At 48.4% G+C, this 26,066-nt stretch overlaps 2 protein-coding genes and 1 long non-coding RNA gene across 11 annotated transcripts; 2 read left to right on the forward strand and 1 right to left on the reverse strand.

The window, feature by feature from the left end:
- Positions 1–8: 8 nt before the first annotated feature.
- Positions 9–25,073, forward strand: BRD8 (bromodomain containing 8). Of its 9 annotated transcripts, none has more exons than XM_027643467.1 (29): positions 9–139; positions 406–502; positions 1,380–1,449; positions 2,346–2,395; positions 3,253–3,375; positions 3,514–3,594; positions 4,021–4,085; positions 4,687–4,823; positions 5,255–5,470; positions 6,696–6,840; positions 7,982–8,191; positions 8,589–8,869; positions 9,395–9,850; positions 10,206–10,299; positions 10,510–10,556; positions 10,896–11,110; positions 11,368–11,460; positions 11,654–11,722; positions 12,434–12,611; positions 13,239–13,343; positions 14,163–14,207; positions 19,136–19,384; positions 19,783–19,986; positions 21,304–21,449; positions 22,105–22,191; positions 22,523–22,591; positions 23,534–23,764; positions 24,899–24,968; positions 25,035–25,073. In XM_027643467.1, the coding sequence occupies exons 1-27, from the start codon at positions 121–123 to the stop codon at positions 23,754–23,756; spliced, it is 3,774 nt and encodes a 1,257-aa protein (XP_027499268.1). In that variant the 5' UTR covers positions 9–120; the 3' UTR covers positions 23,757–23,764; positions 24,899–24,968; positions 25,035–25,073. The 9 variants fall into 9 exon arrangements, with proteins under 9 accessions (XP_027499268.1, XP_027499269.1, XP_027499271.1 ...); XM_027643468.1 differs by having other exon boundaries at positions 19,783–19,977; XM_027643470.1 differs by lacking the exon at positions 19,783–19,986.
- LOC113947173 lies at positions 18,112–22,103 on the reverse strand. Its single transcript, XR_003527651.1, has 2 exons — positions 21,448–22,103; positions 18,112–18,625 (listed from the first exon to the last, which is right to left on the reverse strand). It is a non-coding gene; the product is annotated as an uncharacterized LOC113947173 (long non-coding RNA).
- On the forward strand, positions 24,410–26,032 carry NHP2 (NHP2 ribonucleoprotein). The gene is made up of 4 exons (XM_027643495.1): positions 24,410–24,710; positions 24,899–24,968; positions 25,035–25,140; positions 25,746–26,032. The coding sequence occupies exons 1-4, from the start codon at positions 24,425–24,427 to the stop codon at positions 25,869–25,871; spliced, it is 588 nt and encodes a 195-aa protein (XP_027499296.1). The 5' UTR covers positions 24,410–24,424; the 3' UTR covers positions 25,872–26,032.
- The last annotated feature ends 34 nt before the right edge of the window (positions 26,033–26,066 follow it).

Raw genomic sequence — 26,066 nt, forward strand, 5'->3', positions numbered from 1 at the left:
AGCCCGACCAACTGGCCGCTGGGCGGGGCGGGGGAGAGGGAGGGGGAGTGGCGCTCGCGCACCTCCCGGCGGGCTTTGCGCACGGCTCCGCCCCACCTTGCTCGGGGCCGGGCGGGGAAGATGGCGGCGGGGACTGGCAGTGAGTGCGGGGACGGGCGGGAGCGGCGGCGGGGAGCGAGCGGCGGCGGGGCTGTGGCGGGGAGGGGAGTAGAGGAACGGCCCGAAAAGAACGGAGCGGTTGCCAGGGGCCTTCCGGGTAGGGGAAAACGGTGCACGGGGGGCGGGCACAGTGGTTCGGGGGAGGGGCGGGGCTTCGGGAGGAGGGGCGGGGCCAGGGTGTTGTCCCGGGGTCCCGTCCCGGTGTTCCCGGGTGCTGCCCCCGCACACTCCTGCCCTGTCCCGCAGAGCACAAGCTGCTGAGCGCCGGCCCCACTGAGCCCTGGTCCATCCGCGAGAAGCTCTGCCTGGCCTCCTCCGTCATGCGCAGCGGCGACCAGAATTGGTACGGGAGCACAGAGCGGGGAACCTGAGCGTGTGCGAGGCACCGGGTACCCGGGGCAAAGCGCGGGGCTGTCCCCCCCCACCTCTGTTCAGAACAAAGATGGGGTGTCAAAGGTGTTAGAGATGTACCTGGACAGGCTTTTTGCTGCCTTCATAACTGTTGTGTGAAAGCAGAGGTGTGTTAAAATAAAGAGTGATGAGAGCTGGAGAGAGACTTTGGACAGGGACATGGAGTGACAGGATAAGGCTTCAAACCAACAGAGTAAAGGTTCGATTGGAGATTAGGAAGACATTCTTCCCTGTGAGGGTGGTGAGGCCCTGGCATAGGTTGCCCAGAGAAGCTGTGGCTGCCCCATCCCTGGAGGTGTTCAGTGCCAGGTTGGACAGGGCTTGGAGCAACCTGGGATAGTGGAAGGTGTCCCTGCCCACAGCAGAGGGCTGGAACAAGATGATCTGTAAGGTCCCTTAATGGTCCCACACCATTAGGTGATTCTCTGATTCTGTGTTAATAAGTTGGATGAGGTGAGTTGTGGTCAAGAAGGATACTTGGTAGCGGATTCCTGTGCACTGAACCTGTAGCTCTGTTTTACTACCTTTTTCCCCTTACAAAAGTAAGGTGTTTGTGGAAATATAGTCACATAATCAGAATCTAGAAACTTGCTTTTCAAAGCAAAGGAGCAAAAGTATTTTTTATTAGGAGCAGGCAAATATTTTCAAGTCTTGTACTTTATACTGTAGTAATTCCCAAACATAGCAGCTCCTTGGTGAGTTTATCATGTTTAGGGGGTTATTCAATGATGTCAAGACAGCTTGTCAATTTTTCTCTGAGTGGTAGTTGGGGAAGAAAGTGATGGTGACTTGCCATTTCCCTCCTGCAGGGTCTCAGTCAGCAGAGCCATCAAACCTTTTGCAGAGCCAGGGCGTCCACCTGACTGGTTTTCCCAAAAGGTAAGATACTCATATTTGAATCTTGGAAAAAAATGAGTTCTGCAAAGGGATAGATAAAGCCTAAGGGAATGTATTTGTTGTTTTAAAAACATGTAGCAAAATTAATTTGGAAAAAAAAAAATTATTTAAATCTAATACTGTTTTTCTGTTTCTGAAATTAAACTTGAGCTCGCAGTCCAGTTGGATAAAGTTAAGAAAAAGACATGGATGATCAAAGATGTGAAACAGCTTTCCTTGTGAGGGATGGCTAAGTAAGGTAGAACTCTTAACATGGAAAGATGAGTAACAGGAATACACCAGATCTCTGCATAATCAGAAGTGCCCTGTTGAGGATGAATAAGGATTAATTGTTCCATGCTTTGTCCAGTAAACAATTAATAAGTAAGTCTCACTAAAGAGATTCTTCGCCAGGCATATGATTTAAGGTGTAGAATTCCATGCCCTAGAAATTTGTGGATGCTCATGTATTTTGGTGTGTCCTGCTGTTTGAGCCAGCACCTGGGACTTTTGTCGTGTAAGGGACAGTTGGGGTTGTTATGTTGCTTACTGTGTCTGTTGAGCTTTGGAACTGGCCTTGATGTAATGTTATTTTGTCTTCTTCGATTAAATATTTTGGTTCATGTTCACAGATGGAAATATTACAGCTGCAGCTTTTGCTTGCTTTGGTTTCTGTATTGTTAGTTGGGAGCATCTGTTCTTTAGCTTTGTTTTTGCTTCCTCACTGTGAGCTACACTAAATTATAGCCTTGAGGGAAACTCTGGAGAAAACTGTGGGATTTGTTCATAAAACCTTGGGCCTCTGAAGAAGTGGGAGTGAGTGCCCTGTGGACTTTGTTGATAGGTGTTAGCTCAAGCTGACTCTTTAGTGTCCTCTGACCTCCTTTGTCTCTTCTCAGCACTGTGCATCTCAGTATTCAGAGCTCTTGGAGACCACGGAGACCCCCAAGTGAGTACAAAGTCTGACCCAAGCGCAGTCTGCAGCACTCTGGGGAGACTCATCGGTTCTAATAGCAAAGTCCTTGTTACTGTTAACTTCCTTTCTTCCCCAGCCAACTCCTCCCTAAAGGAGCATTCAGGAATGAGAAAATTCAGCTGTGATAGCTTTTGTGGGTGGACAGTGGGATCAGGGTGTGGCAGATGGGGAAGGTGACATTTATTTGTCTGGAATAAAACACTACATGTTAGTCTTACTGATCAGAAGCTTTACACATAAGTTTATAATTTAGAGTAGAGGTAGAAAAGACAGTAGGAGCAAGAGGGGGAGATGTTTTGTATTTGTCCCTACTTTGCAGTGCTTTTTTACAGCTTTTTTCTCAATGGTTTCACTACAGCTTTGTGGTCTCAGATATTTATTGCTCTTAATTCCAGGCGTTTTGTTTGGGGACTTCACATCAAATTAACTTAAAGGTGGGATGTCTCAAAGTAGTATTTGTTTGTAGTAGTGCTGAATGATCTTCATCACTGGAGATGAAATGACTTTAGTAGAGTTAATCAGAAAAAAAATAGATGTTTCTTCATGGGTAGAGAAGAATCTTCTCTGAAGGGGAATGATTGGTTTTTTTCAGGTTGAGAATTTTTATTGCACAGATCTTTGATCTGTTCCTGAAATCTTTAGCACTGGGTTCACTAGATAAAAATTTCAGAAGAGATTGTACTGTCCAAGACCATTTCAGGGAATTGGAGGAAGCTGATTTTTTTTTTGTTTGTGCATGAATGTGTCAGGAGTAACATACAGCAGCCATTTATGAAATGAGAACTGAGTTTTCTGTGTTTTGTATATAACTTTTTTTTTTCTGTTTATAGGAGAAAACGTGGTGAGAAGGGAGAAGTTGTGGAAACTGTGGAAGATGTTATTGTGCGGAAACTGACTGCAGAAAGGGTTGAGGAATTGAAAAAAATTATTAAAGAAACACAGGAAAAATACAGGTACGTGGCAGAGATGTTAAGCTGTGGCACATCTGAGAACCTTATCCTGAAAAGATTGTCTTAAGTGGGATGGTGATTGGGGTGAAAATGCTGCTTTGGGTTTCCTGTTCAGTAAGTAAGAGGGTTTTCTGATTACAGGCAACTGAAGAAGGATGCAGAGCTGATCCAGGCCGGACACATGGATAACAGACTGGAGGAGCTGTGCAATGAGATTATGATGTGGGTTATTTAATTATTTCCGTGTTGTGCTTTCTTCTGAAATTGTAGTTCCCTGACACTCTGTCAGGCATCTCTTGTTTTGTGTACTTTGGGTGAAGAGAAATGCAGCAGCCGGGCAGATGCTTTGGCCTCTGAGGGGGGACTTAGCTTAACTCAGGGGATACCAGCTTGTGTGGAACATCGTTTGGAATTGCTCAGTAAAGAGCTTGGTGATGGTTTGCAGCATCCATTTTGATAATCAGCTGGAAGTGAAATTTCCTGCCTAGTGTGTCATTCTCTGGCTCTGCTTCCCTCCTCAGGGGAACTGAGCCCAAATCCACAGGGGCAGTTCAGTGTTGTCCCGAGATAATGGGACGGGGGGGTCAGTAAACTGATTGTGAAGGAGGAACTGAGACACTGTCTAACAGGTTTTGATTCTGTATACAGAAAGAAAAAAATGGAGGAGGAGGAGGCAGAAGTCAAGAGGAAGGCTACAGATGCTGCTTATCAAGGTAAGCTGGAGATGAGCTGCCTTCCTTTTCCTTGGAGAGATGTGTATATTCATAAGAACATCTGGGAAATACTTAGATCTTATTAAGACCTGCAGTAGGAATTCCTTGACCCTAGAGTTGGAGAGAAAGGTTGTGTTCTCTTTCCAGCACTATATTTGTAACAGGGCAAAATGCAGAGGCTTCTGAGAAAGGAACAAAATCTGTAGGAAAGGTGTATCTGAGAGGAAGCAGGATTAGCAAGGAACTCTGTGTTAGAATGTCAGGCTTTTCACCCCTTTAGTCTTCCCTATGGTTTCACTGGTGTCTGAAGATGAGAGACATTTATTCTGAATGTTTAATTCCTTTATAACTCTTGGGGCAGTTAATTCAATTAACCTGTCAGTGGTGGGAGGTAGTGAATACCTAGCTACTAAAGAAACCTGAAACAGAGGTGCATTACCCAAAGCTGGTATTATTTGGGAAGTGAGCCTAGTGTGATGCAAGAAATTCCTACAACATAAACTGTTTTCTTAAGATTCTTCAGGATAAAGTCAGAGGCAACTCTCAGGGACTGTCCAAGATGGAGTCCTGGAATCTCACTTTAGTTTCTATTCTCTTCCAGCTCGTCAGGCCATTAAGAATCCACCGCGACGACTGACGGGTGTGATGGTTCGTTCCCCCGCCGGCTCGACCTCCCCAGGAGGGGAATATGCACTGGGAGATCTGTCCCAGCCTGCTGGGGATGAGGCCAGTCCAGGGGTAAGGATCCTTATCCCAGGTAGGAGGGAAAGACCAGCTTGGGACATGGGGCTCAGCGTCCATCACGGAGAAGGGGCCTGGGGAGAAGGCCTTGCCTTGCTTTGCAGACTTTGGCTGCGGTAGTGCTGCAGTGTGGTTGGTGTACGGTGCTGCTCGGGATCCATGTCCTCTTCCATGTCTGTGGTGATCCGGTGTCTGGATCGAAGGCCATATAGGGGCATCAGTGGGTTGGCCAGGCAGTCTGTGAGTGCCTGGGAAATGGCACTACAGGGCAGGGAAAGGGTGAAGGCACGTGCCTGGAGTAGGTGCAGCGAGTGAATGGAGTAGGTGTCTGTGGTGTGCTGGATCAATGCTCTTGGGGGAAGCAGCAAGTGGGGCTGGTCCGTGTGGTGGAGTGTGGCTTTGAACAGTGTGGTTTTTCTCTTTCTCAGGTCACGCCAGGGACATTGCCCAGCACCCCAGTTGCCTCCTTCATTGGAATCCCTGACACCCCTCCAGGCTCTGCTCCCCTGGATGCCCCCATGACCCCAGTCACTGATGATTCACCCCAGAAAAAGATGCTAGGACAAAAAGCAACTCCGCCTCCTTCCCCTCTGCTCTCAGAGCTGCTGAAGAAGGGCAGTCTCTTGCCCACAAGCCCCAGGCTGGTATGGAGCTCTCTGCTCGTATATGCAAGCACATAAACAATTTGCTTCAGACTCTCCCACTGAAAAAGGGGAATCTGCAAAGACTTTTTAAAAATGTGCAGTTTTGTGAGAGTCCCAGCGGAAGTGATAGCTGAGAGGTATAATTACCCCTGTGAGCCACAGAGGTGGGACCCTTTCCCAGCAGGACTGCAGGGATTGTGCAGCACGTAGGACTGGCTGTCTCCCCTCAGTCATAAGGAGTTGGAGTTGCAGGCTTTGCCAGAGGAAATTGTTCTCTTTAGGGGAGGGAACTTGTTAGTCAGCATCATTCCCATCAACCTCCCGGAGCTGCTCTTGGTGATTACTTTGGGCCCACAGTTCTTTACATCTTGGCAGGAAGTTGCATTTCAAGACCTGTAATGTGTCTTAGCATAAGAGTAGGGAATACTTTAATGGGGTTTATGACCTATATTGAAGCGTTTCAGTTTTCTCCTAGTTGTAGACAGTTACTAAAATCACTGTGATGAGAACCTACTTGTGGTGTTAGTGACTGTGGAAGTCTTGGGAGGTGCAGACACTGTTCACAGCTCAGTCTGAAAACAGCAGCCATCAGCCTGCCCATGGCATGGATTCCCTGTGTTAGTGCTTCTGTGATGGAGTAACTGTGTTGGCTATTGACTTTATTTTTGTAGTAGTCAGATTTAGTCAGCCTTTTCTATTTGTTAGTTTGGGTAAATGTTCTGTGGGTTCTGTGTTTGCAAAGTGGAGCAGGGAAAGGTAATGGCTGTGGAAGACTGGATTTTCTTTGTGGGAACAGGACTGCTTTACATCTCTTTCAAGGTCTATCATAGGTTCATTGTCTGACCTTGATAGAGTTACTTTCCATCTTGATACTTCTGTTTCTCTCAACTCAAAATGAGGGATATTTCCATGCCATCTCAGGGTCTAAAGACACTCGTGTCTCTAAAGGATTGTGAGGTCCTTGAACAGAGGAACTGAGGTAGAGCAATGATCTATTTGGCCTGACCTCGGAGGTGGCACTGCAGCTGTGTTGTAGCTGAAGAACAGAAATTAGATGCAGACTCTCATGTTGTGCACTTGTATGAGGGGCCTCAGGCAGGGTGCAGAGTGCAGAAGAAATGCTGAAACAGCAAATGCTGGACCTGTTCATGGAAGTGCACATCTGGCAGACAATCACTGATGTGATGGTATCTCCCAAAACTTCAGTTTTGTCCTCCTTTGACAGGTCGGTGAAAACGAAATGGCAGTGGCTTCTGGTCATATGAACAGCTCAGGAGTGCTGCTGGAGGTAGGAAGTGTCCTTCCAGTGCTGCACAGTGGGGAAATGCAGTCAACACCTGGTACTGTCCCTGCATCTCCTGCTGCTTCAGGTAACTCGGGCCTTTCCCTATACAGTTCTCCCTTAAGATGTCCCTTCAGACTGCTCTGTGAATTCTCTTTGGAGAAAGATGAAGGACATCTATCCTGCTGGGTTTGGGGGCTTCTTTATGAGTTGTATTCCTCTTTCTGTACCCACGTCCCTCTCACCCCTGCTTTTTTAAGTAGACTCTAATCCTTATGGAAAAAAAGAGTGACTGAAACAGTTGGACTTGATTCAATCCTGATCCATGCAGTCTGGTTTTCTGGGTTTGACACTGGTTAATAGCTGGCATCTCGCTGTAGAAAGAAAGGGTTTGTTGACAGGGAGCTGAGGAAAAAGTGGTCTAGTATCTGATTCTTAATGTGTCAAACTCAGCTCCCTGTGGATCTGGAGAACTCGTGTGCCTTCCCTCTGCTGTAGCTCAGAGGTCTTTGAGAGTTAGACCACAGAGGTCTGTGAGCTCCAGAGTGAGTTCCCTAGAGTGAGGTTGAGAGAGACAGTGCAGGACTCTTTGCATTGGGCTTTTTCAGAACAACCTTCCTAAGGTGAGGGGTTTTTGTCAGCTCTTGCTGACCAGCGGTTTAATCGCATTGTCTGCAACTGCGGTTTTATGCCATTCATTTATACAGAATTCCATACAAGTAAGCAGCTTTCCTTATCCACATCTTTTAAGACCTGTTAATTTGGTCCAGACAGTTGAGTAAATTCAGACTGGAAGTTACAGCTAAAATGAGTGGCAACCTTTGATATAAAAGGAATTCTGCAAAGAGATCCCCCCTGCTCTCTCTCCCAGCTCCTGTGATGACTTGGCTTACCTTGTGTGGCTCTCTCAGCGCTGTTTTTCAGATTTCCCATAATCGTATTGGGATGAGCCTTTGGAAGGGTGACTGTGCATGTGTGGCTTAGTCTGTCCAGCCCTTACAGTGAACAGTGTTCTGTAGCTGCATGATTCTGCCTCAGACTGCACACACAACGGGGTCGGGTGTTTTTGGTGCAGGTTCTCTGTACAACTTTTGGGACTGTTTATAGGTATCTCTCAGTGTCTTTTCCCAGAAGAAGCCACCAGACAGTGAAGAACCCAGTGGTGGCTTTGTGGACTTCAGTGGTGGCTGCTTCTTGCTCATGTGCTTTTCCCTTCTACTCTCTGTTAGGTGCTCCTACGCTTTCCCGGCTTTTAGAAGCTGGTCCTGCACAGTTCACCTCACCTCTTGCTTCCTTCTCCGCTGTTGCCAGCGAACCTCCAGCTAAGCTCCTGCCACCCCCCGTAGAGCCTGTGTCCCAGGCAACTATTGTCATGATGCCCACGCTGTCAGCACCGTCCGTTGTGCCACCAGCTGCAGCTCCAGAAAGCGTAGCCACAGGTGCGTTCCTGAACTACGCACTCGTAGGTCATGCACTGCTGGAAAGCAGAACTTCCCATGGGATCAGCGCCTGGCAAGCTCTCAGCTGGGCTTTAGCACCTCAGACTTGCCATCCTGGCCAAAAGGATAGTTATGTCTGGGTTCTGGAGTAAGCAGGTGGTTTTAAACAGGGTTTGCTGGGTGGGGGTGCTGGTGGTTTGCTGGGTTGTGGTTCAAGGGTTGGAATCTCACTCATGTGGGAAAGCAAACCCATATTTGTCTTTTATTTGTCTAAGCCGTGGTGGTGTGGGTGGGCCTGGGATAGTTGTGGTTGGTGCTTGATCTTATCCACTGCAGTGTTTATGTGGGCTGAACTTCTCTGGCTTGGTCTCTGACTGTCCCTCTCATCCTTGTGCAGTAAGCCAGCCAGAAGCTTGTGTTTCCATGGAGGCAGTGTCTGATTCCCACACTGTGACAGTGTCCATGGACAGCAGTGAAATATCCATGATCATTGATTCCATCAAGAAAGAGTGCCTGGGTTCTGGGGCTGGCAGCGCTGCAGGGTCTTCTAAAGATCACTGCATGGATGGGAAAGAAGATTTGGATTTGGCTGAGAAAATGGATATTGCAGTATCCTATACGGGGGAAGAGCTGGACTTTGATACAGTTGGAAATATTATAGCCATCATTGAGGACAAGGTGAGTGGGCAAAGCAGAGTGCCAGGGCCTCTTGCTCCACATTCATTTGGGTCAATCTCAAATAATTGCTGTTCACCAATTTAGTTTAAACAAAAAAGAAATAGCTATTCCAAAGTGCACATTCTCACCATAGTTTTCCAGATCAATAGGAAATGACTCTATGACACCACTGCTGTCAGTGTGACACTGGTACTCCTCTTAGTCTGGTGCTCCTCTTCAGAGGACACAAAGAAATCTCTTTCTTCCTCATGTTGGGTAGGGTTTAGGTCACATCTCTGGCAGACAGATGAGTGCTGCTCACAGTATCCTTTCCAGGGGTGCTGTATTTCTGAAACTGAAGCTCCACGGGAAGCTCCACAGGGAGTGATACAGGTCTGGCTGCAAAAGGCAGTACAAGTACATGGAGTTTTCCACAGTTGTCTCAGAAATAACATGACCTTTTTGTCACCAAATAACATGAACTTTTCTCTAATTCTTCTTTCTGACCTTGGTCTGCACTGCTGTGTGTTTGTTTTGACAATAAAGGTAGACGATCACCCTGAAGTCCTGGATGCAGCAGTTGTTGAAGCTGCTCTGTCTTCTTTCTGTGAAGATACTGATGACCCTCAGACCCTTCCTGGCCCATGGGAACATTCAATTCGTCAGGAGCACGAGAAACAGGCCCAGATACCCCAAGTGTCTGTGACTGTGAAGCAGGAGAGACTGGAGTGTGAGGAGCCAGAGGCAAAGGGAATTCGAGACCTAATGGGCATTGGCGAGCTGGCATCAGAAATAAAGACTGAACTTGCAGAGCAGGAGCAGAGTCAGCTGGGCCCTGAGGAAACCATACCAGCAACGGCAAGAGTGACAGAAACACCAGAGCTTAGAAGTCAAGAGATAGAAGAAGATCAAAGAGCAGGTCTAACATCAGGAGAGACTCCTGAAATCAATATAGAGTCATCCAAGGGAGAAGATGCAATGCTAAATTCAGTGAAGACAGAGGTATGTGAGCAGAGAGGCTGTCTGGAACTGGTGTGGGGAAAGAAAGGAGCAGTTGTGGTAGGCAGGAGAGAAATTTAGAGGAAGGATGACTGCTGGGCTGAAGGTGAACCTTCAATGGATGTGACTGACTGTTTTCCTGGAAGTCATGCTGCTGATGTGCTTGATGAGCAGAGCAGCTCTGCTTTAGGCTGTACCTTCGTGTATCTCCCCTTGCCCATGTGCAGAATTGCTGCTGGGAAGGTGCTCAGTGAACCTCATTGCCTTGAGTTAGGTTAGGATGAGTGAGATGTGCCCACACCTTCACTGAAGTAAGCTGACACAAACATCTAGATTTGTGCATTTCTCTTCCCTCCAGACCCCACCTGATGATGATTCATCCCCTCCACAAGTCCCAAATGTGAGTGAAGACTCCTCACAGGCTGATGTTCAGCACAAATTTGAGCTGTCAGGTAACTTAATTCAGCTAGGAAATCTTTTACATGCAACATTATTAGCTGGATAGTTGTCAGTGATATGGTTCAGGTTTTTTGGGGAGGAGGGACAAAAGATACATGTAGGAACAGTGGTAATTACTGCAGGACAGTAGGCATTGGTGCAGGAGCTTTTGTAGGGAAGACTGCTTTGGAGAGTCAACCTTTCTGCATTTCTTTCTTTCACAGAGTCAATGAAGGAGGAGGCCCAAGCCCTGTTTAGGAGTCAGATGAAGGTAATTCTCAGTTACAGTGATCTTGAGTTTATTAGCAACATCTCACTGCTGTCTGCTGAAAAGCAAAGCTTGTGTTCAGCTTTCTGCATTGAGAAGTAAGCAGTCTGCAGTGGGAGCAAAAGGAGAGATAGCTTCAAACTGTAAAGCTGTGTATGTATGTGCTTGTGGGTCTGCGGGAGGAGGCAGGGCAGACCAGAGAGACTGGGATTCCCTGGAAGTGCCTGTACAGTTGTCAGCAGGGTAACAGGAAAATCACTTTGTCGCTGAACCACAGTTGGTTTGGAGGCTCTGAGTTGCTGTTGTAGCTGGCTGTGCTGGCTCATGGACTCTGTGTTTCAGGATGGGCAGGGTGAGGAGGACGATGAGGACGGTGCCAGTGAGGCTGCCAGTTTGGAGGAACCCAAAGAGGAAGATCAGGGTGAGGGATATCTGTCAGAGATGGATAATGAACCCCCCGTGAGTGAGAGCGACGATGGTTTCAGCGTCCACAACGCACCTCTGCAGTCCCACACGCTCGCCGACTCCATCCCCAGCAGCCCAGCCTCCTCACAGTTGTGAGTGTCAGGGAGTTGTGGAGGGAGTGTAGGAATCTCGTTTTTGTTTTGCTGAGTGGGAATTTGGTGATGATTATTTCTGGTTCTCCTTGCTTACAAGGGCAAGTGTACAGACAGCACCCCAATACCAGCTCCCACTTTTTCCTTCTGACTTGGCATGGATTAGCGTGGGCATGTCAAAGGCAAAATAAACAGTGAGGTTTCTGCTTTGAGGCACTGTGCAGACTCCTAAAGGAAGTATGTTTTTCTCTCCCTAGCTCAGTGTGCAGTGAGGATCAGGAAGCCATACAGGCCCAGAAGATCTGGAAGAAAGCCATCATGCTAGTTTGGAGAGCAGCAGCTAATCACAGGTGAGTGAGTTTGATGTCTTGACAGAAAGAAGTGACTAATCCTAGACAAGTCTCCACTCTTCTGTCTCAGAGGCTTATCTCTGTTGGTACCAGGAGGTGATGAATCATACTGTTACAGACAAATAAACAGGAGAGCATGAAACAAATACTTACCAGCAAGGATGGACACTAAGTGGACTCTATCTCTCTGCAGGTATGCCAATGTCTTCCTGCAGCCTGTAACTGATGATATAGCACCAGGCTACCACAGCATCGTGCAGAGGTGAGTCTCAGCAGCTCTCCATCACTAGAGCTCTGTATGGTTTCTTATTTGTGTAGGGATTTCTGGCAGGAACAATGTAGGTTTTGCCTACAGTGCAGGTTGGAACACTTGAAATGCATTTTTTTTCTGACATGATTCAGTCAGAAGCAGGTTTCCCCAAGAAGTGGGTCTTCAGTAACAGACACATGTCTGTACAGAACCTTGACTTGAATAAAGTAGACTGAGTTACACAGAACATTTTTATCAGTAAGGGGACACATGACTGGTCTGTTTTTCCCAGTTTCTATCGAAGGATAGGATTAACCTCTGAAATTCCTAAAAGCTGTCTTCTTTAATCAGCATTTTTTACAGTCCCAGATAGTGGACTTTTCTGGAAGAATTAGCAGAATCCCCTGCTAGCCCCTGAAACCTCTCCACTAAACACTTCAAGTTCAGTGGCTGCTCTCTAGCTCCTTAGTTTCTTCTGTGCCTGGAGAAGGCAGATGCCTCTCCTGAGGCATCACTCAGGCTGTTTTCACCATTCCTGGACAGCTCATGTCTTCTGACCCAGGCTTTGATACTCAGGAACACAGCCTGTCTAGGGCAGAACCTGTTCAGCTAAATTAAACAGACGCTCTAACTAGACAACGTTACAGACTCAGGGTTGTTTCCAAAAAAGAGGGAAAAGAGCTAAGTGTTCCTGTTGCAATTTTGCTTGCATTTCTTTCATAGGCCAATGGATTTATCTACCATCAAAAAGAACATTGAGAACGGACTGATACGAACCACAGCTGAGTTCCAGCGTGATATTATGCTGATGTTTCAAAATGCAGTTATGTACAACAGCTCTGACCATGATGTGTACCACATGGCTGTGGAGATGCAGCGAGATGTCCTGGAGCAGATTCAGGTAAAGTACTGAGCTGAGAACAGAGCATCTGCCTTGGTCCATAGATGTAAGACTGTAGTTTCACTCCCCATGTATTTGAATGCAGGAGACCTGTCTTTCCCTGCATCTCTCTCATGCTTGCTCAGGTGTTTGAGTTGAACTAGATTGTGGGCGAGTTAAAAGTAACGCAGCAAAATTTTTTATAGGTTCAACCCAGACCAATTTCAAACGTAATTTCCTTCAGGGAAATGCTTAGGCCAGCAAGAGCTGGGGTGTGGTTCAGGAACAGAAACAAGCAACAAAACAGTGAATGACAGGGGACGCGACTGCGTCTTCGGGTGGCTGTGCTGGTTTATGTTGATATAAAGTGTACATGAAACTGTCTCGTGAATTTATGCCATTTAAAATGTCCTGTGAAGCAGAACGTCCCAACTGGCAGGACTAACAGAGTTTGAACTGAGGTTTTGTACTTCCTTGGGATTTGTGGCTTCTGAGGTAAATAGGGGAACTTATTTTGAGCAGCAGAAAGGGAACTGAAACTGCCTCTGACCCAATCATTCCCAGCCTGTGGTCTGTGATAGTTAACTGACACGCACTTACTGAGCTTGTTTTGCCTGCCAATCTTAACAGAGTGTGGTTTTCTTGCAGCAATTTCTGGCCACACAACTGATGATGCAAACATCAGAGTCAGGGATCAGTGCAAAGAGCCTGCGGGGGCGAGACTCCACTCGCAAGCAAGATGCTTCAGAGAAGGTGAGAATGCTGCACCCTCTGGAAGGGCACTTGGGATCTTCTGAAGAATCCCAAGATAGTGCATGAAGTTCTCACACGAGAGAGGCAGAATGTTTTTTGAGATTGCAGTAGTTCCAGCATCTTCATGTGAACAAATTTTCTTCAAATGTGTCCATTGATTAGATTTCAGTTCTGGACCTGTACAGCATTCAAGAGGCAGGTCTCACGAGTTTCTTCTGTAATCCCAACAGTTCTATAACTTTTTAAAAACAGGTGATAAAAACTGTAGGGAAATTAAGAGAGTATTGGTAGAGGTGTGATATGGCAGGAAGGTGAAGGGAATTGCCATGTCCTTCACTTTCTAGTCAGGTTTTTGGAGAGAGAGAATCAGTCGACTCTGGTTTGCTGTGTAAAACACACCAGAGAACCTCTGAATTCCACACTGATCTAAGCAGTGAAGGTTTGTTTGGTTTTTTTCTTCTGTAAAGACATCCAAACATGATGAAGTGGTCTCAGGTGCTCTCAGCTGGTGCACACAACACTGTGACAGCAGGGACTGCCTGCTTAGTTCTAGCGGCAACTGCACCTTGCAGAAATTGTTTGGTAGACCAGGCCTTGCCATGGCTGAGAAGGGAACATCCCTTTCCTAGCATTCTGACTCTTGCAGTATCCCTCTTTTTGTCTGTTTTTATGTTCCTGCTGCATAAGACTGATGCTGTGCAGGAAGGGGAGTGGGGCACATGTTTCTCTATGCTCGTGTGTGGGCTCAGTGCTTCTGTGTGGTGTGTGCATTTCCGTAGCTGATGCCTGATAAGTCCTTCTGTTTGGCCTTTTTAACAGGACAGTGTCCCAATGGGCTCTCCTGCCTTCCTTCTCTCTCTCTTTGTAAGTATTGAAAGGCTCCAGCAGGTTCTGCTGGCAGGTGCTCTGCTCCTTGTCTGGGTGATCACTGCACTGTCACAGCATCCTTAGCACTGCAAGGGGTGTGTTTGACTTGGGGGCTGCACCACTGTGATCCTTAGAGAAGAAACATCTCAGTCCCTTATTCTCAGCGTGGGTGAGCGGGAGGGGCTTCAGTCTGTTCTTTTGGTTCCAAGAGTTTTCGTTTTGTCATCTGCTTTTGCTTTTTTTTCACAACTTCTCTCCTGCTTTCTTTCCATGTAAGTGGGAAGACAAACCAAGTGGTGCAGACCTGTATTTCCTACATCTCTCATGTTTATGCAGCTGCCCCTTCCACACGTCGGAGGCAGTACAACAGGTCTTGGGAGAGTGAGGAGTCATCTGTGTACTCCTTTATCATTCCTGGTCCAGAAAGTAAATAAGACACTCTGCAGAAATACCTTGCTCTGTGCCTGTGGTGATCCAGAAGTGTTTGGAAAAATATTCCCTCTGGGAAACCCCAAGTCTCTGAGTTGCGGGGAGGAGAGAGGAGAGGAAGTTGTTCTTATTTCTCACATGTATCTAAAGACAGAGGAGTACTCCAGGAGAGTCAGCATGTCAGCCAGAGAGAGAGGGCAGCGCATCAAAGGAAGCTCTCAGCTCACCTTCTGCTCACGGAAAGGAGTTATGCCAAGAAACTAGGGAGCTAGTGCCAGGGTCACTCAGCTGGAGGAGCACTTGCCATAGGGATCAGCAGCTGATAAGGTAGGTTAGTCAGCAGTTTCCTCTCCCCACCTTAAGCTAGAATCTGCCATTTAGGAGAAAGCCTGTGCTCTCCAGGCTCCAAAAGCATCTGTCTGGGCAAGAGTCATGTTGCCTCTCTCTGCCCTGGCTCCAGCAGTGCACACATGCTGCCAAGCCCAGCACCCTGCTGTGTCCAGAGCAATCTTTAGGTAGGTCTGCAGGCAGGCCTCTCCAGGCCGCCTTTGGGACAGCTTCCCTTTCTCCTGATTGGAAGGCATGAAAAGTTGTTGCCAGATGCAGAATTCCCTCCCTCCCCCTGTGCTGGAGGGAGCAGAGCGCTGGTGTCAGGTTGTGTAACTGTGTTTGTTTGCCTTGTGAGCAGGACGGAGGCACCAGAGGGCGGCGCTGCGCCATCGAGGCAGACCTGAAGATGAAGAAATGATGCTACAGGCACACAGAGCTGAATCCCAGCACTTGGCATCTGGAGCTGGAGTGCAAGCAGGCTGCTCTTAACAGCTGTTGGAGGAGGAAGAAAAGCTGCAGGTCCACTTCTGGGACCTGGTTCACCTTCTTCACTTGCCCCTCTGGAAAGCACTGTCTCGTTGGAATATGTATCCCAAAGAAACTTCCCCAGAGGGGAAGACTAGCCCCCCCTGCCTGTTTTAAGGCAGTTGTCTTGGGCTTCATCAGTGTTCTGGTGTTAGCTAGCAACTGGTGGCTCGTATGTACTGTATTGTGAAGTGTACAGATTTTTACTAGTGATGTGTAAATGTGATGTATATTAAAGTCTGGGAACAAACTGGTGTGCAGTGTACTGAGCATCGCAGCTCTGCAGGGAGCAACCCTGTGGAACAAGCCTGTGTACCCACCTTGAATATCTGCAACTATAATTCTCTTCCAGTTGTCCGTAGACCAAGACACACATGGCAGAGCTTTGGCCTTACAGACTGTCCATTAATCACAGGAATGTTCCATAATGCTTGGATGGAGAGGAAGATTCTCCGCTTGAGTGAGTGAGGATACAGCACAACTGTGATGATACAGGAAATCTAACCATGAGAAGTTAAATAACACAGTCTTGTTGGAGCTTCCCTTAGGAGAAAACGCATTGAAAAGTACTGTACATTCTTTTCCCCGGAGATCTGTGAAGGCTACACTAGTGAGAGTGGAAGTCTGTGATCCCAGCAGCTGCAGGCAGGATTGCCAGTACCTGGTTTCACATTTGAGTTTATGCAGTTTATACTGGAAATTACAGTCCTTTTCCTAAGCAACATGGAGGTTGAAGTTCTCTGTGAGAATTTCCAAGTTGCCACCTTCTTTTCTGCTCATACAACCTGTGAGAGGAAACTTGAGTGTTTTCTGCCCCCACAACCTTCCATGGGGAAAAAAAGCCACGAACAAAATAGTATCATCCTTGATGCTTTGCAGCAGCTGGGAGTGTTATACACTCTGCAGCATGTACAGGGTGCAGCTTTCTGTTACACAGGTTTCAGGAAACTGAGTCACTGGGATTAAGACCAGAGGCATTGTTACCTGGCCTAGTAAGAGCTCTTTATTTTCACAAGTTTATTGTTGAAGTTGGCTGTGCCTGCTGTTTTGAGTTCCATGTATCACTGAGGTGTATTTTCACCAAGAACGATGTGGAAATGCTGAAAATCATTTGGTTTGGTTACTGGTTAATTGTCCTTCCTATCCTTGGTTTCTTCTCTTAAACAGGTATTTTTCTCTCAGCCTTTTCCCTTGTCCCATGACCTTTTAATAGTCTAAGAGCTTTAAAACTCTTAAGATATGATTTTCTCTACAGAACCCCATTGCCTCTTTCCCAGTTCATCATCTTGTGCTCTGACTACTAATTCTGTTCTTCCTAATACTTTGTTCTAATCTGTCTGGTACAGAGCTGATGTTTTACTGTGCTTTATCTCCCAACACCCACCCTTTTACAGACAGATAAAACAATCACCCCTTTCTGGTTTTCTTCTTAAATTTAAATGACAGGTTACACAGCGTAGGATTGGTCACGTTATATTTAAGCTTCTTTAAGACTCACAAGTGAATCCCAATGGGTTCTAAGGTTTACCCACTCCCTTAAATTGTTCTAAAACCTCCCCTGTTGACATTTTAATTAGAAACCGTCTCTCAGACCTATCCCAAGAGAAGGTCTCATGTGATCTCCTCTGTGGCACTGCTGATAATGATGATTAATTTGGTTTTTCCAACTGCCCCTATTTTCCACTGAGATGTTTGGCACTGATCATGCGTCATCGCCACTGATCATCTGTCAGTTCTCTGCTTCTGATGTTTTTGATGGGGTTTGTTGTTTTTATTTGCTTTTATGTCTTTAGCAAATTGTTCTGTTTTTCCTTTTTTTTTTTTTTTTGCCTACTTTATGTGGATCCTAGATTTCATTTATTAGAGTTCAGGCTTTTATCATTTTTCTTGTTTTGACATGTAAGTTCTTTTTAAAGACTGCCTTCTTGATTTCTAACAGCTTTTTCTCAAATCAGCAAGGGTTGTGCAGTGTCTGATCTCTGCAAAGCGAACTAAAACTTTCCAATTTGAGAAAGGTTCCTTGCTGGTGACTTATGTGGCCAACATTATTAAGAACTGTCAGACAGTTCTTAATTAAAATTTGAAGTCTGTATCATTTGGTCCAGAATTGGTGTGGAGCTGAGCAGCCTGGGATTATTTCCCTCATCGTGTCTTGCACTAAAGCTCCTGTTCTGCTTTCTGGCATCTTGAGTCTTCCAAGGTCTGGGAAAACTGAACATAAGGCTGAAGATCTCTTTAATCAGTGCTTATGCCCAAGTTCCCTGGTCTTTCTGGTTTTAAACCCTCTCAACTGGAGTACAGAAAGATGATCATAAGGGATCAGATTACCCTGGGTAAGGGTTTTCTGTTCCTCAGCTGAGCTGCAGTGGCTGGTTCTGTGTGTGCCCAGCTCTGCTGAGGGTGCAGGACAGTGCTTTAGGCACAGGGTTCCTCTTCAGATGAAATCTCAGTTTGCTCAGCTCCTTGCCCAACACCAACTCTGGAAGCTGAGAGCAGGTAATGTTATCTCTTACCTCATTTCTTCTGCTTCCACTGAAGTTAACTTTGAAAGAGGTTTTGGAAGGACAGGCTTTCAGATCCTGACTCTGCTGGCAAGTTCAGGAAATAAGCAAACCAGTTTTCTCATCCCCAAACCCAGTGGATTCTTTATTTCTCTCAATTATGCACCATAAGCTGTACTTGGAGCTGTGCTAGCAGTCCTGAGAGTGCAAAAGGCAGTCAGTGAGAAATGTTCTTGTTCAAAACTCTGAAAAAATTAGGTTGTACGTAATTAACTGAAAACTCTAAAGACACTGTTAATTAATGCATAGAATTCTCCATAGGTGCAGCATCCACGCAGCTCCATTCAGGGGCAAGATACAGATTTTCTAACATCACTTACTGTTACTGTGACTCTGCAAGCAATTCCCCAGGCTTAGAGAAATCTTAGTGGACTACTGCAGTAGAAGATACTTAGGCATGGACTAATGAACAGAGATGAAATTAATGGTTTCTCCCTTCTTAAGAGATTGCTAATTTTTATTTTCTGAAATATGTAGAACTGTCCTCTGTCAGTGCGTATCTGTGCAGGGTTATAATTCTTCTGACTCAGGTAGATGAGATATCACCATCCAGCTAAATCACACCTGTCACTTTAAAAACAAAGTGTCTGTAAGCTTTGTGATAAGTTATTTCCAGTATAAAAGGTTCTCAAGGGGAAGCAAAGGAATTTCAGTGAGTTGTCCTTGGAGTCACAAATTGTTCACAACAGTCAGAAGCTGAGGAGCCCTGTCAGGACTCAGATTGACCTTGCTGATGCCTTCAGCACCTTAAACATGAAGCATCTATCAAAGCCACGTGCTTCTAGCCAGCTCAGCAAGCCCTGAGCACAGTGACCCACCACCCCCTGGGCAGGGGAAGGGCACAGCAAAAGCACCAGAAAACCTGTAATGCAGTTGCTCTGAAGCAGCAGTTTGTGTTGCAGAGCTGCAGCCCTGCCACATGCTGTGTGTAGGGCTCAGGTTTAGACTGAGCAGGTATAGACTGCTCACCTCAGAGTCCTTCCTGTGCTGGGGCTCTCACAGTGTGTCATGAAACAAGCTGGGCTTGGCAGTTCTGGATCTAGATACAAATAAATTGCTTTCTCTTTTTATTGTTTGCAGATGGGCCAATCCTGGGAGTCACACAATAGTGGCTTCCAGCCTGTTCCCAACTGGGATTCAAGCTTGGATCTGGACACGAGGAGCTGGAGAAATACTGAAGACATGGCTGTGGGGAAGGTAGAGGAGAGCACCCAAGAAGCAGACTGTGAGCTGAAGTTGAGTGAGCCTCTCTGGGAGGATGATAGTGAAGATTACCAAGAGGCAGAGAAGCCATATGAAAGCAACAATCTTCTCCAGTTCCTTTTCGAGGTAGGGCTGTTTGGATGACAGGAAGGTGGGCAGCATAGTTCAGACCTTCCTGAAACATCAGGGGGTTTCAGGGCCTCCACCATCCCTACACACAGAAACAATCTGGGGGCACAGCAAATGCCCTGGGTTCACTCGCTCCCTGGCCCAAGCCCAGCCCTTCCTCCCATTTGGAGCTGGCACTGCAACAAGGGAACTGTTTTGCCAAAACACAGCTCACCCTAAAGCACAGAAATGTCAGTGAACTGACACTGTAATAACATAGGGCTTCATCAGAAGCTTTGCAAGTATTCCTAAAAATGGAAAGGCGTTCATGAGTGAATGCAAAAATAGCATCTGTGCTGTTTATTTCTTCTCCCTTTTGCCTTCACAATTTGAAGTAATAAATCACTGTGTTGCAGGTAACCCAGATGCTGGAATCTCTCTGCACTGGCAGCACAGAGTCATCACAGACTCAGTGGGATTATTGTGGCTTAGGGAAGCAGAATGATGGGGAAGATGTGAGGTGCCAGGAAAAGACCACAGGAACAGCAGTCTTGGGAGCAGAGAGAAGTCAACTACACATTCTGGCAGAAGATGAGAAAGAACACTTCTTGGAAAGAGGGGTAGGGTAGTGGTGGTCCTAAAAGAGCCTTTGGTCCTGGATGAGAGACGAGACAGTGAAGGAAAGTAGCTCTAGAAGAGATGGGGGAGTCCCAGGGAGGCAGGGACACACAGGAGGAGACAGCAGGGAGGGGAACGCAGGAGAAATATAAGAGGGAAGGGTAGTTTTTATGTATGACTGTGTATCTTTATAAACAGGAAGCTTTTTACAGATCAAACCCTCAGATGTGAGTTGGAGGAATTGCTCCTTGGCAGTGTAAAGGTGACTCATGAGAGCTGGCAGGCTGCTCTCAGGTTTAAGGCAAGACTGGAATACTTGCCTTGTTCTAATTGCTGTGTTTTGCAGCACAGCTTGGCTGGTTTCAGGCCCATGTGGCTGTGCCAGCAATAACCATCTGCCCCTGGGGACCGTCATGTCTTGGAAGCAGGCACTGTTTAGCCTGGGTTTGCATCAGTCCTGTGTCTAGGGGGCTGTGGTCTTCAACCAGCCTGCGAGGTATTCCTGGGACAGGTAACGTAGCAGTGGAAGAACGATGTCATTTTTCCACACTCACACTTGTTCCCTTGAAAACTCAGACACTGGAGTCAAGTAACTTTCAGGTTTTTCACCTCTTCAGACAGAACAGCGTTATTCCCAGAAGTTACTCTGTTCTTAACTGCTGTTATTAACAGCAGTTCCCTCGTAGTTCTGCCAGTGGTCAAAACCAAACACAGCACAATGTCCAGTTTCTTCCTGAGAAGTCTGCCCATGCTTCAGATCTGTTGAGGATTCTGAGGTGCCCCTGCATATAATCCCACATCTGGACTTCAAAAAGCCTCCCTCTCCTGCCACTCTACATTTTATTGGCAAATTAGCACAACAGCACCACTCTTCTTCCTGGATGAGTCTATTCCCTGTCATATTCATGTGGGAGTTTCTGGGGAAACAACCTTGTTGTGCTCTAGGGGATCCTGTTATCTGTATCTCGAGCTTTAACTAGCCTGAGGCAGTCTTACCTCAGCTGCTGATTGCCCTCTCTACATCCATGACTCTTCCCAGAGAGCAGACAGACACAACACTGGGCAGCTCCACAGGGTTTGTGTTAGCCAGAGGTGGATAGGATCCAAGAGCTCAGACCCAGCTGTTACTGAGCGCTGAGCAGCACAGGGAAGGTCTGAGTAAGGCCAAACATCATCCTCAGAATAACAGAGAGCAAGTGAGCTCCCAGCTGAGCCTGGATGCAGTAAAGGGAGATGCAGCAGGCTGGCTTCTAGATAAAGGACTCAGGTCCTTTATCTCAGGCTGCCATTTTAGATGTCTACTCCTCTGTGCTCCTCAGGACAAGACTCCAGAGTCACCTGGAGAACAAGCTGTAGGTGAGCAGGATGCACAGGAGATGAGTGCTCAAGTCCAGGACGAAGACAACAGTGGCAGCACCTCTGCAGCCCCGGTGCTGGACTCCACAAGCCCTCCCAACACACACCTGTAAGTAGCTGGTTCTGTCTTGCAGGTGCAGCAGAACAGAGTCGTTTCCCTTGTCACACATGAGAACAAGTGTATGGCACGGGTCACATCCAGGAAGGTGAGATAGCCAAGGAGAACAGGAGGGAACTTGTGCTATCTCTGTGGATCTGCCAGCATTTTGAGGCATTGATCCTACAGTGAATTGAGAAGAGTAGAGATTAAATGGAAAATATGCATTTCCTCAAGGCAGATAGGCTGGGCATCAGGTTCTGTCAGGCAATGCACAGTCCAGCTCCTGAGGGAGGTATTACCAACCTCCTTTAAGCAGGTGCAGGTATATCTGTCACATGCAGGCTCTGCCACGTGTGATCATCTGGGCTGCCTTTCAAAGGAAAGACATGGGAGGTTGGGATGAGAAACTTCATAAAACCACCTCAGTAAAGTTCTAAACTGCAGAGTAGCACGTGGTTTTCTATCCAGTTTGATCCTGCCCTTCAGCTCAGCTTTTGTTTTTACCGATTGCCCTGCATCTTCCTGCATTCTGGATGTTTACTTTTGTGTTCCCATAGAGGACGCTCCCACCATCACACTCCAAGGTTGTGGATGTGGTGGGTGCCAGCAGAATTGTCACCTCCCACTTTGTTTCAAGTGTGATAATCTGGCAATGCCTTCACAGGGTGCAGCCAAGCTGGAATAACCCCCTCCAGCATTTGCTCCTCAAGAAAACACTCCTGACCATCTGGAGGATGATAGCCAGTCACAGGTAGGTGGGAGCAGAGGGCTGGATCAACATGTCCTGAACACACCGCCCTGAGTCCCAGCTCCTGTGTCATCAGGCCTTGTCCTCCCCTCCCTAGAGGCTGGGCTGTCTCTCCAGGGCTTTGCTTTAGGAACAGTTGTGTGCTGCAGAGCTGGAGAGAACACTGCATATTTATTTCCTCTGCTTAATGTGGCAGAGCCCAAGTGCTGCTTCCTACACAGCTGGCACAGCACTGTCTATGGCCCTCATGGCAGGCAGGGACAGAGAAGCACTGCTTCATGTCCCAGTGCTGCCTTTGGCAGGCACAGAACATTCTTTGTCCTTGTCCTTGTAGATACAGCAGCCCATTCCTGAAGCCAGTGTCAGAGAAACAAGCCCCTGGATACAGGGATGTGGTAAAGAGGTGAGTTTGTGGAGGAAATGCTCACTAGTTGATTTCTCTCTGGTTCTTTTCTGTTGTTTTTGGTTTCCAAAATGCCCAGCGGGATGGCTTCCTTCCTCCTTTTCCAGAGTTTGGCTGTCACCAGCATTTCCCACTGATTTCTTTTATTAAAACTCCCTTCTGGGTAATTAGAACCTGGAAGCTTGCACTAACTTTGGACCTGGTGGGAATTGTGCCTGCCCTTTGCAGGCATTGCATGGCTTAGCCCAGGCACAGTCCCTGGGCAGGGGATCCAGCTCCTTGCAGCTCATTAGTCCCTTCTCCCCATGCTGGGATGTGCCTCAGGCAATGCCCCCTCCTCACCCGCTGCCTGCGCCCCAGATGTTTCACTCTCAGCACAGAAGTGGGTCATAACAATATTTCCCAGAGAGATTAAGGGCATTTTTCAGAGCTGAATCATGTTCTATTCTGGTCACAGTTGTCCTCTCTGCAGCCATTCATTTTCCCATTCTGTCAAAATAAGGGAAGTAATATTTATTCCCCATCGTGTTCCCCTTACCAGCGTTGCTATTTTTGCTGGTGGCACCATTCGATTTTAAGGGGGTTTAATAGATACCTATTTTAGTAACTTTTCTTTTTCCACTAAGACCTGGACTGACTTCATGAAGACTGATTACCGCTTGCCTTCTCTGGAGCTCAGCATCACTTTTTTTTCAGAGGTGACTGCTAATGACCTGCCAACTTGGTTGGACAGCAAATGTCACATTGGCTGAACTTAACTTTTGTCTGACTTGGAAGAAAAGCCTTTCTCACTTTCCCTCTTTGTCCTGAGCAATAAAATTGATTGAAAATAGCTCTGCTTTCAGGGCCACCCTGAAATGAGAATAATAACATTCATGCAGAGCCCAAAGGATGCCTTCCCCTGGGTTGCAATTCAGTTCTCCTTCTCTCTCTCTTTTCTAGACCCATGGATTTAACCAGCATAAAGAGAAGGCTGGCAAAGGGACACATTCAGTCCATGATCCAGTTCCAGTGTGACCTCATGCTCATGTTCCAGAACGCAGTGATGTACAACAGCTCTGACCACCACGTGTTCCACATCGCTGTGGAGATGCAGCGAGAGGTCATGGAGCAGCTGCAGGTTTTGGCTGAAGCCCTCCTGTACTCCAGGGACAGGCTGGAGTGAGGGAGAAGGTAACAAGCCATGCCTGAGGCCACTTTCGTTTTGAGCAGTGTTGTCTCTGTGGCTCAGGATGTGCTGGGCTCGGGGGATGTGCTGCCGTGGCCTTGGGCAGAGCTCCTTATCCCCAGTGGTGGCTGCTGGGTCACTGCGATAAGGATCAAAGTGGTTTCTTGGAGGGGCACCATGTTAAAAGCCTCCTGTTTTCTTTGGGAAAAGTAGCAACGTAGCCCTACAGGGTGAAAAGTTTGCTGGGTTGAAAAACAAGGGAGAAAATGCAGTTTGTGGCCAGGTGGATGAGCTGGGCACAGCCGCGGGGGTGGATGGCCGCACCCCGGGGCACAGCGGCCCGGAGCGTGCCCGGGGTGGGCTGGGCTCGGGGTGGGCTGAGCGTCACCAGCACCGACCACACCCAGTAAAGGCCCGTGTTGAAACTTGTCCTGGCGTGTCTGACTCTGGGACTGGAACTGGGATTGGGATCGAGACAGGACTGGGGCTGGGACTCGAATTCGAACAGGGACTGGGGCCGGGCCTGGGACGGAAATTGAGACTGGGGCCAGCACTGGGACTGGAACTGCGACTGGGATCGGGACTGGAGCCGGGGCTGGAACTGCGATTGGGATCGGAGCCGGCGCAATGGGACGGAGGGCGGGGCCGGGGTGCGGAACCGGTAAATGGGTGCTTTGCCATTGGCCAGCGCGGCTGTCTGTCAGCGCCAGCGCAGCTGCCAATTGGCTGGCGGGGAGCGGAGAGCCGCGTGTCCCGCCCCGGCGCGGCGCGTGCCCCGGCAGCGGAAGCGGCCGGCGCGGGCCATGGCGCGGGACAAGTCCGAGGCGGCGGCCGAGGCGGAGGCGGCTCCCGAGCGCTCGTACCGGGAGCAGCTCGACTTCCTCAACCCCATCGCGCAGCCCCTCGCGTCCCGCAAGCTCACGCGGAAGCTTTACAAGTGCATCAGGAAAGGTCTGGCGGCGCCGGGATATGGCGGAGGCGGGGCCGGGCTGGGGCATGGCGATGGCGTGGTGCAGCCCCTCACTCCGTGGTTCTCTCCAGCCCCTCGCTTCCTCATTCTGTGGTTCTCTCTAGCCCCTCACTCCCCTCCGTCACTCCGTGGTTCTCTCTCAGCCCCTCACTCCGTGGTTCTCTTGCAGCGGCCAAGCACAAGCAGATCCGCCGCGGTGTGAAGGAGGTGCAGAAGTTCATCAACAAGGGCGAGAAGGGGTAAGTGCAGCCCCGGCCCGCGGCCCCTCTCGTCCAGCCCTGCCACTGACACGGCTCTCTCTGCAGAATCACGGTGCTGGCTGGGGACACGCTGCCCATCGATGTGTACTGCCACATCCCCATCATGTGCGAGGACAGGAGCCTCCCCTACGCGTATGTCCCTTCCAAATCGGTGAGTGCTGGGGGCAAACCAGCCCCTGTGAGGCGTCCAGGCTGTGACTGGAGCCATCCTGGGGAGGTGCAGATGCAGTGACCAGGTAAAGAACCTGGTGCTTGCCACAGAATGGACATGGGCGAGGTGTAGGAGTGTTTCACTATGGGATCATAGAACTGTTTGCCACGATCGACTCCCTCAGCAGCCCTGGGGGATATCAGGGACAAGAGCCCTCTGGGTCACAGCCAGGAGAATTTTTTCCTCCTCAGTTGTGAGCTGCGACCAGTACCCTCTTTGTAGGCTGGAAATTGGGAGCAGGGGGAGGTGTCTTTGGAGCTTCAGCCTCATGCAGGCAGCTCTGCAGATCCTGCTCTGGGGAAGAAGTATGGCACGTGAGCCAAGTGCCAGCCCCTTGTGCCAGGTGCCAGCCCAGGGCTTTGCTTCCAGCTTGTAGGACACAAGCTGAGAAAAGGGCTCTTGAACCCAGCATAAGTCCAGAGGGCTTTGGGTTGATGGGCTGGCAGAGAGATTCCTTGCATTAGACCAGGGAATGCAGTGAGCTGGTCCTGAGCCTCTCCCCTCAGGAAGAGACCTGGCACCCCACAGTCTCACTGTTCCCACAGGACCTGGGAGCTGCAGCCGGCTCCAAGCGCCCGACCTGCGTCATCATGATCAAGCCCCACGAGGAGTACCAGGAGGCCTACGACGAGTGTCTGGAGGAGGTGTCATCTCTTCCACTGCCACTGTGAAGAGCTGATGACGGGCTGTGCCCTGCAGGGTCGTGACAGGTCCCTGTGCCCCTGCCCAGGGGCCACATGGCCATTTGTGGGGACACCACCAAGAGCACTGACTGGGGGGGGAAAGGGGAGCACTGTAGGGGTGAATAAAGGTGTCTTGTGTGTTTGTAGAACATGGTCCTGGTGCTCAGGGCAGGAAGGCTGGAG

This window comes from Corapipo altera, unplaced genomic scaffold, assembly GCF_003945725.1.
Source record: "Corapipo altera isolate COAL_440 unplaced genomic scaffold, ASM394572v1 75, whole genome shotgun sequence".
NCBI classification, from domain to species: domain Eukaryota; kingdom Metazoa; phylum Chordata; class Aves; order Passeriformes; family Pipridae; genus Corapipo; species Corapipo altera.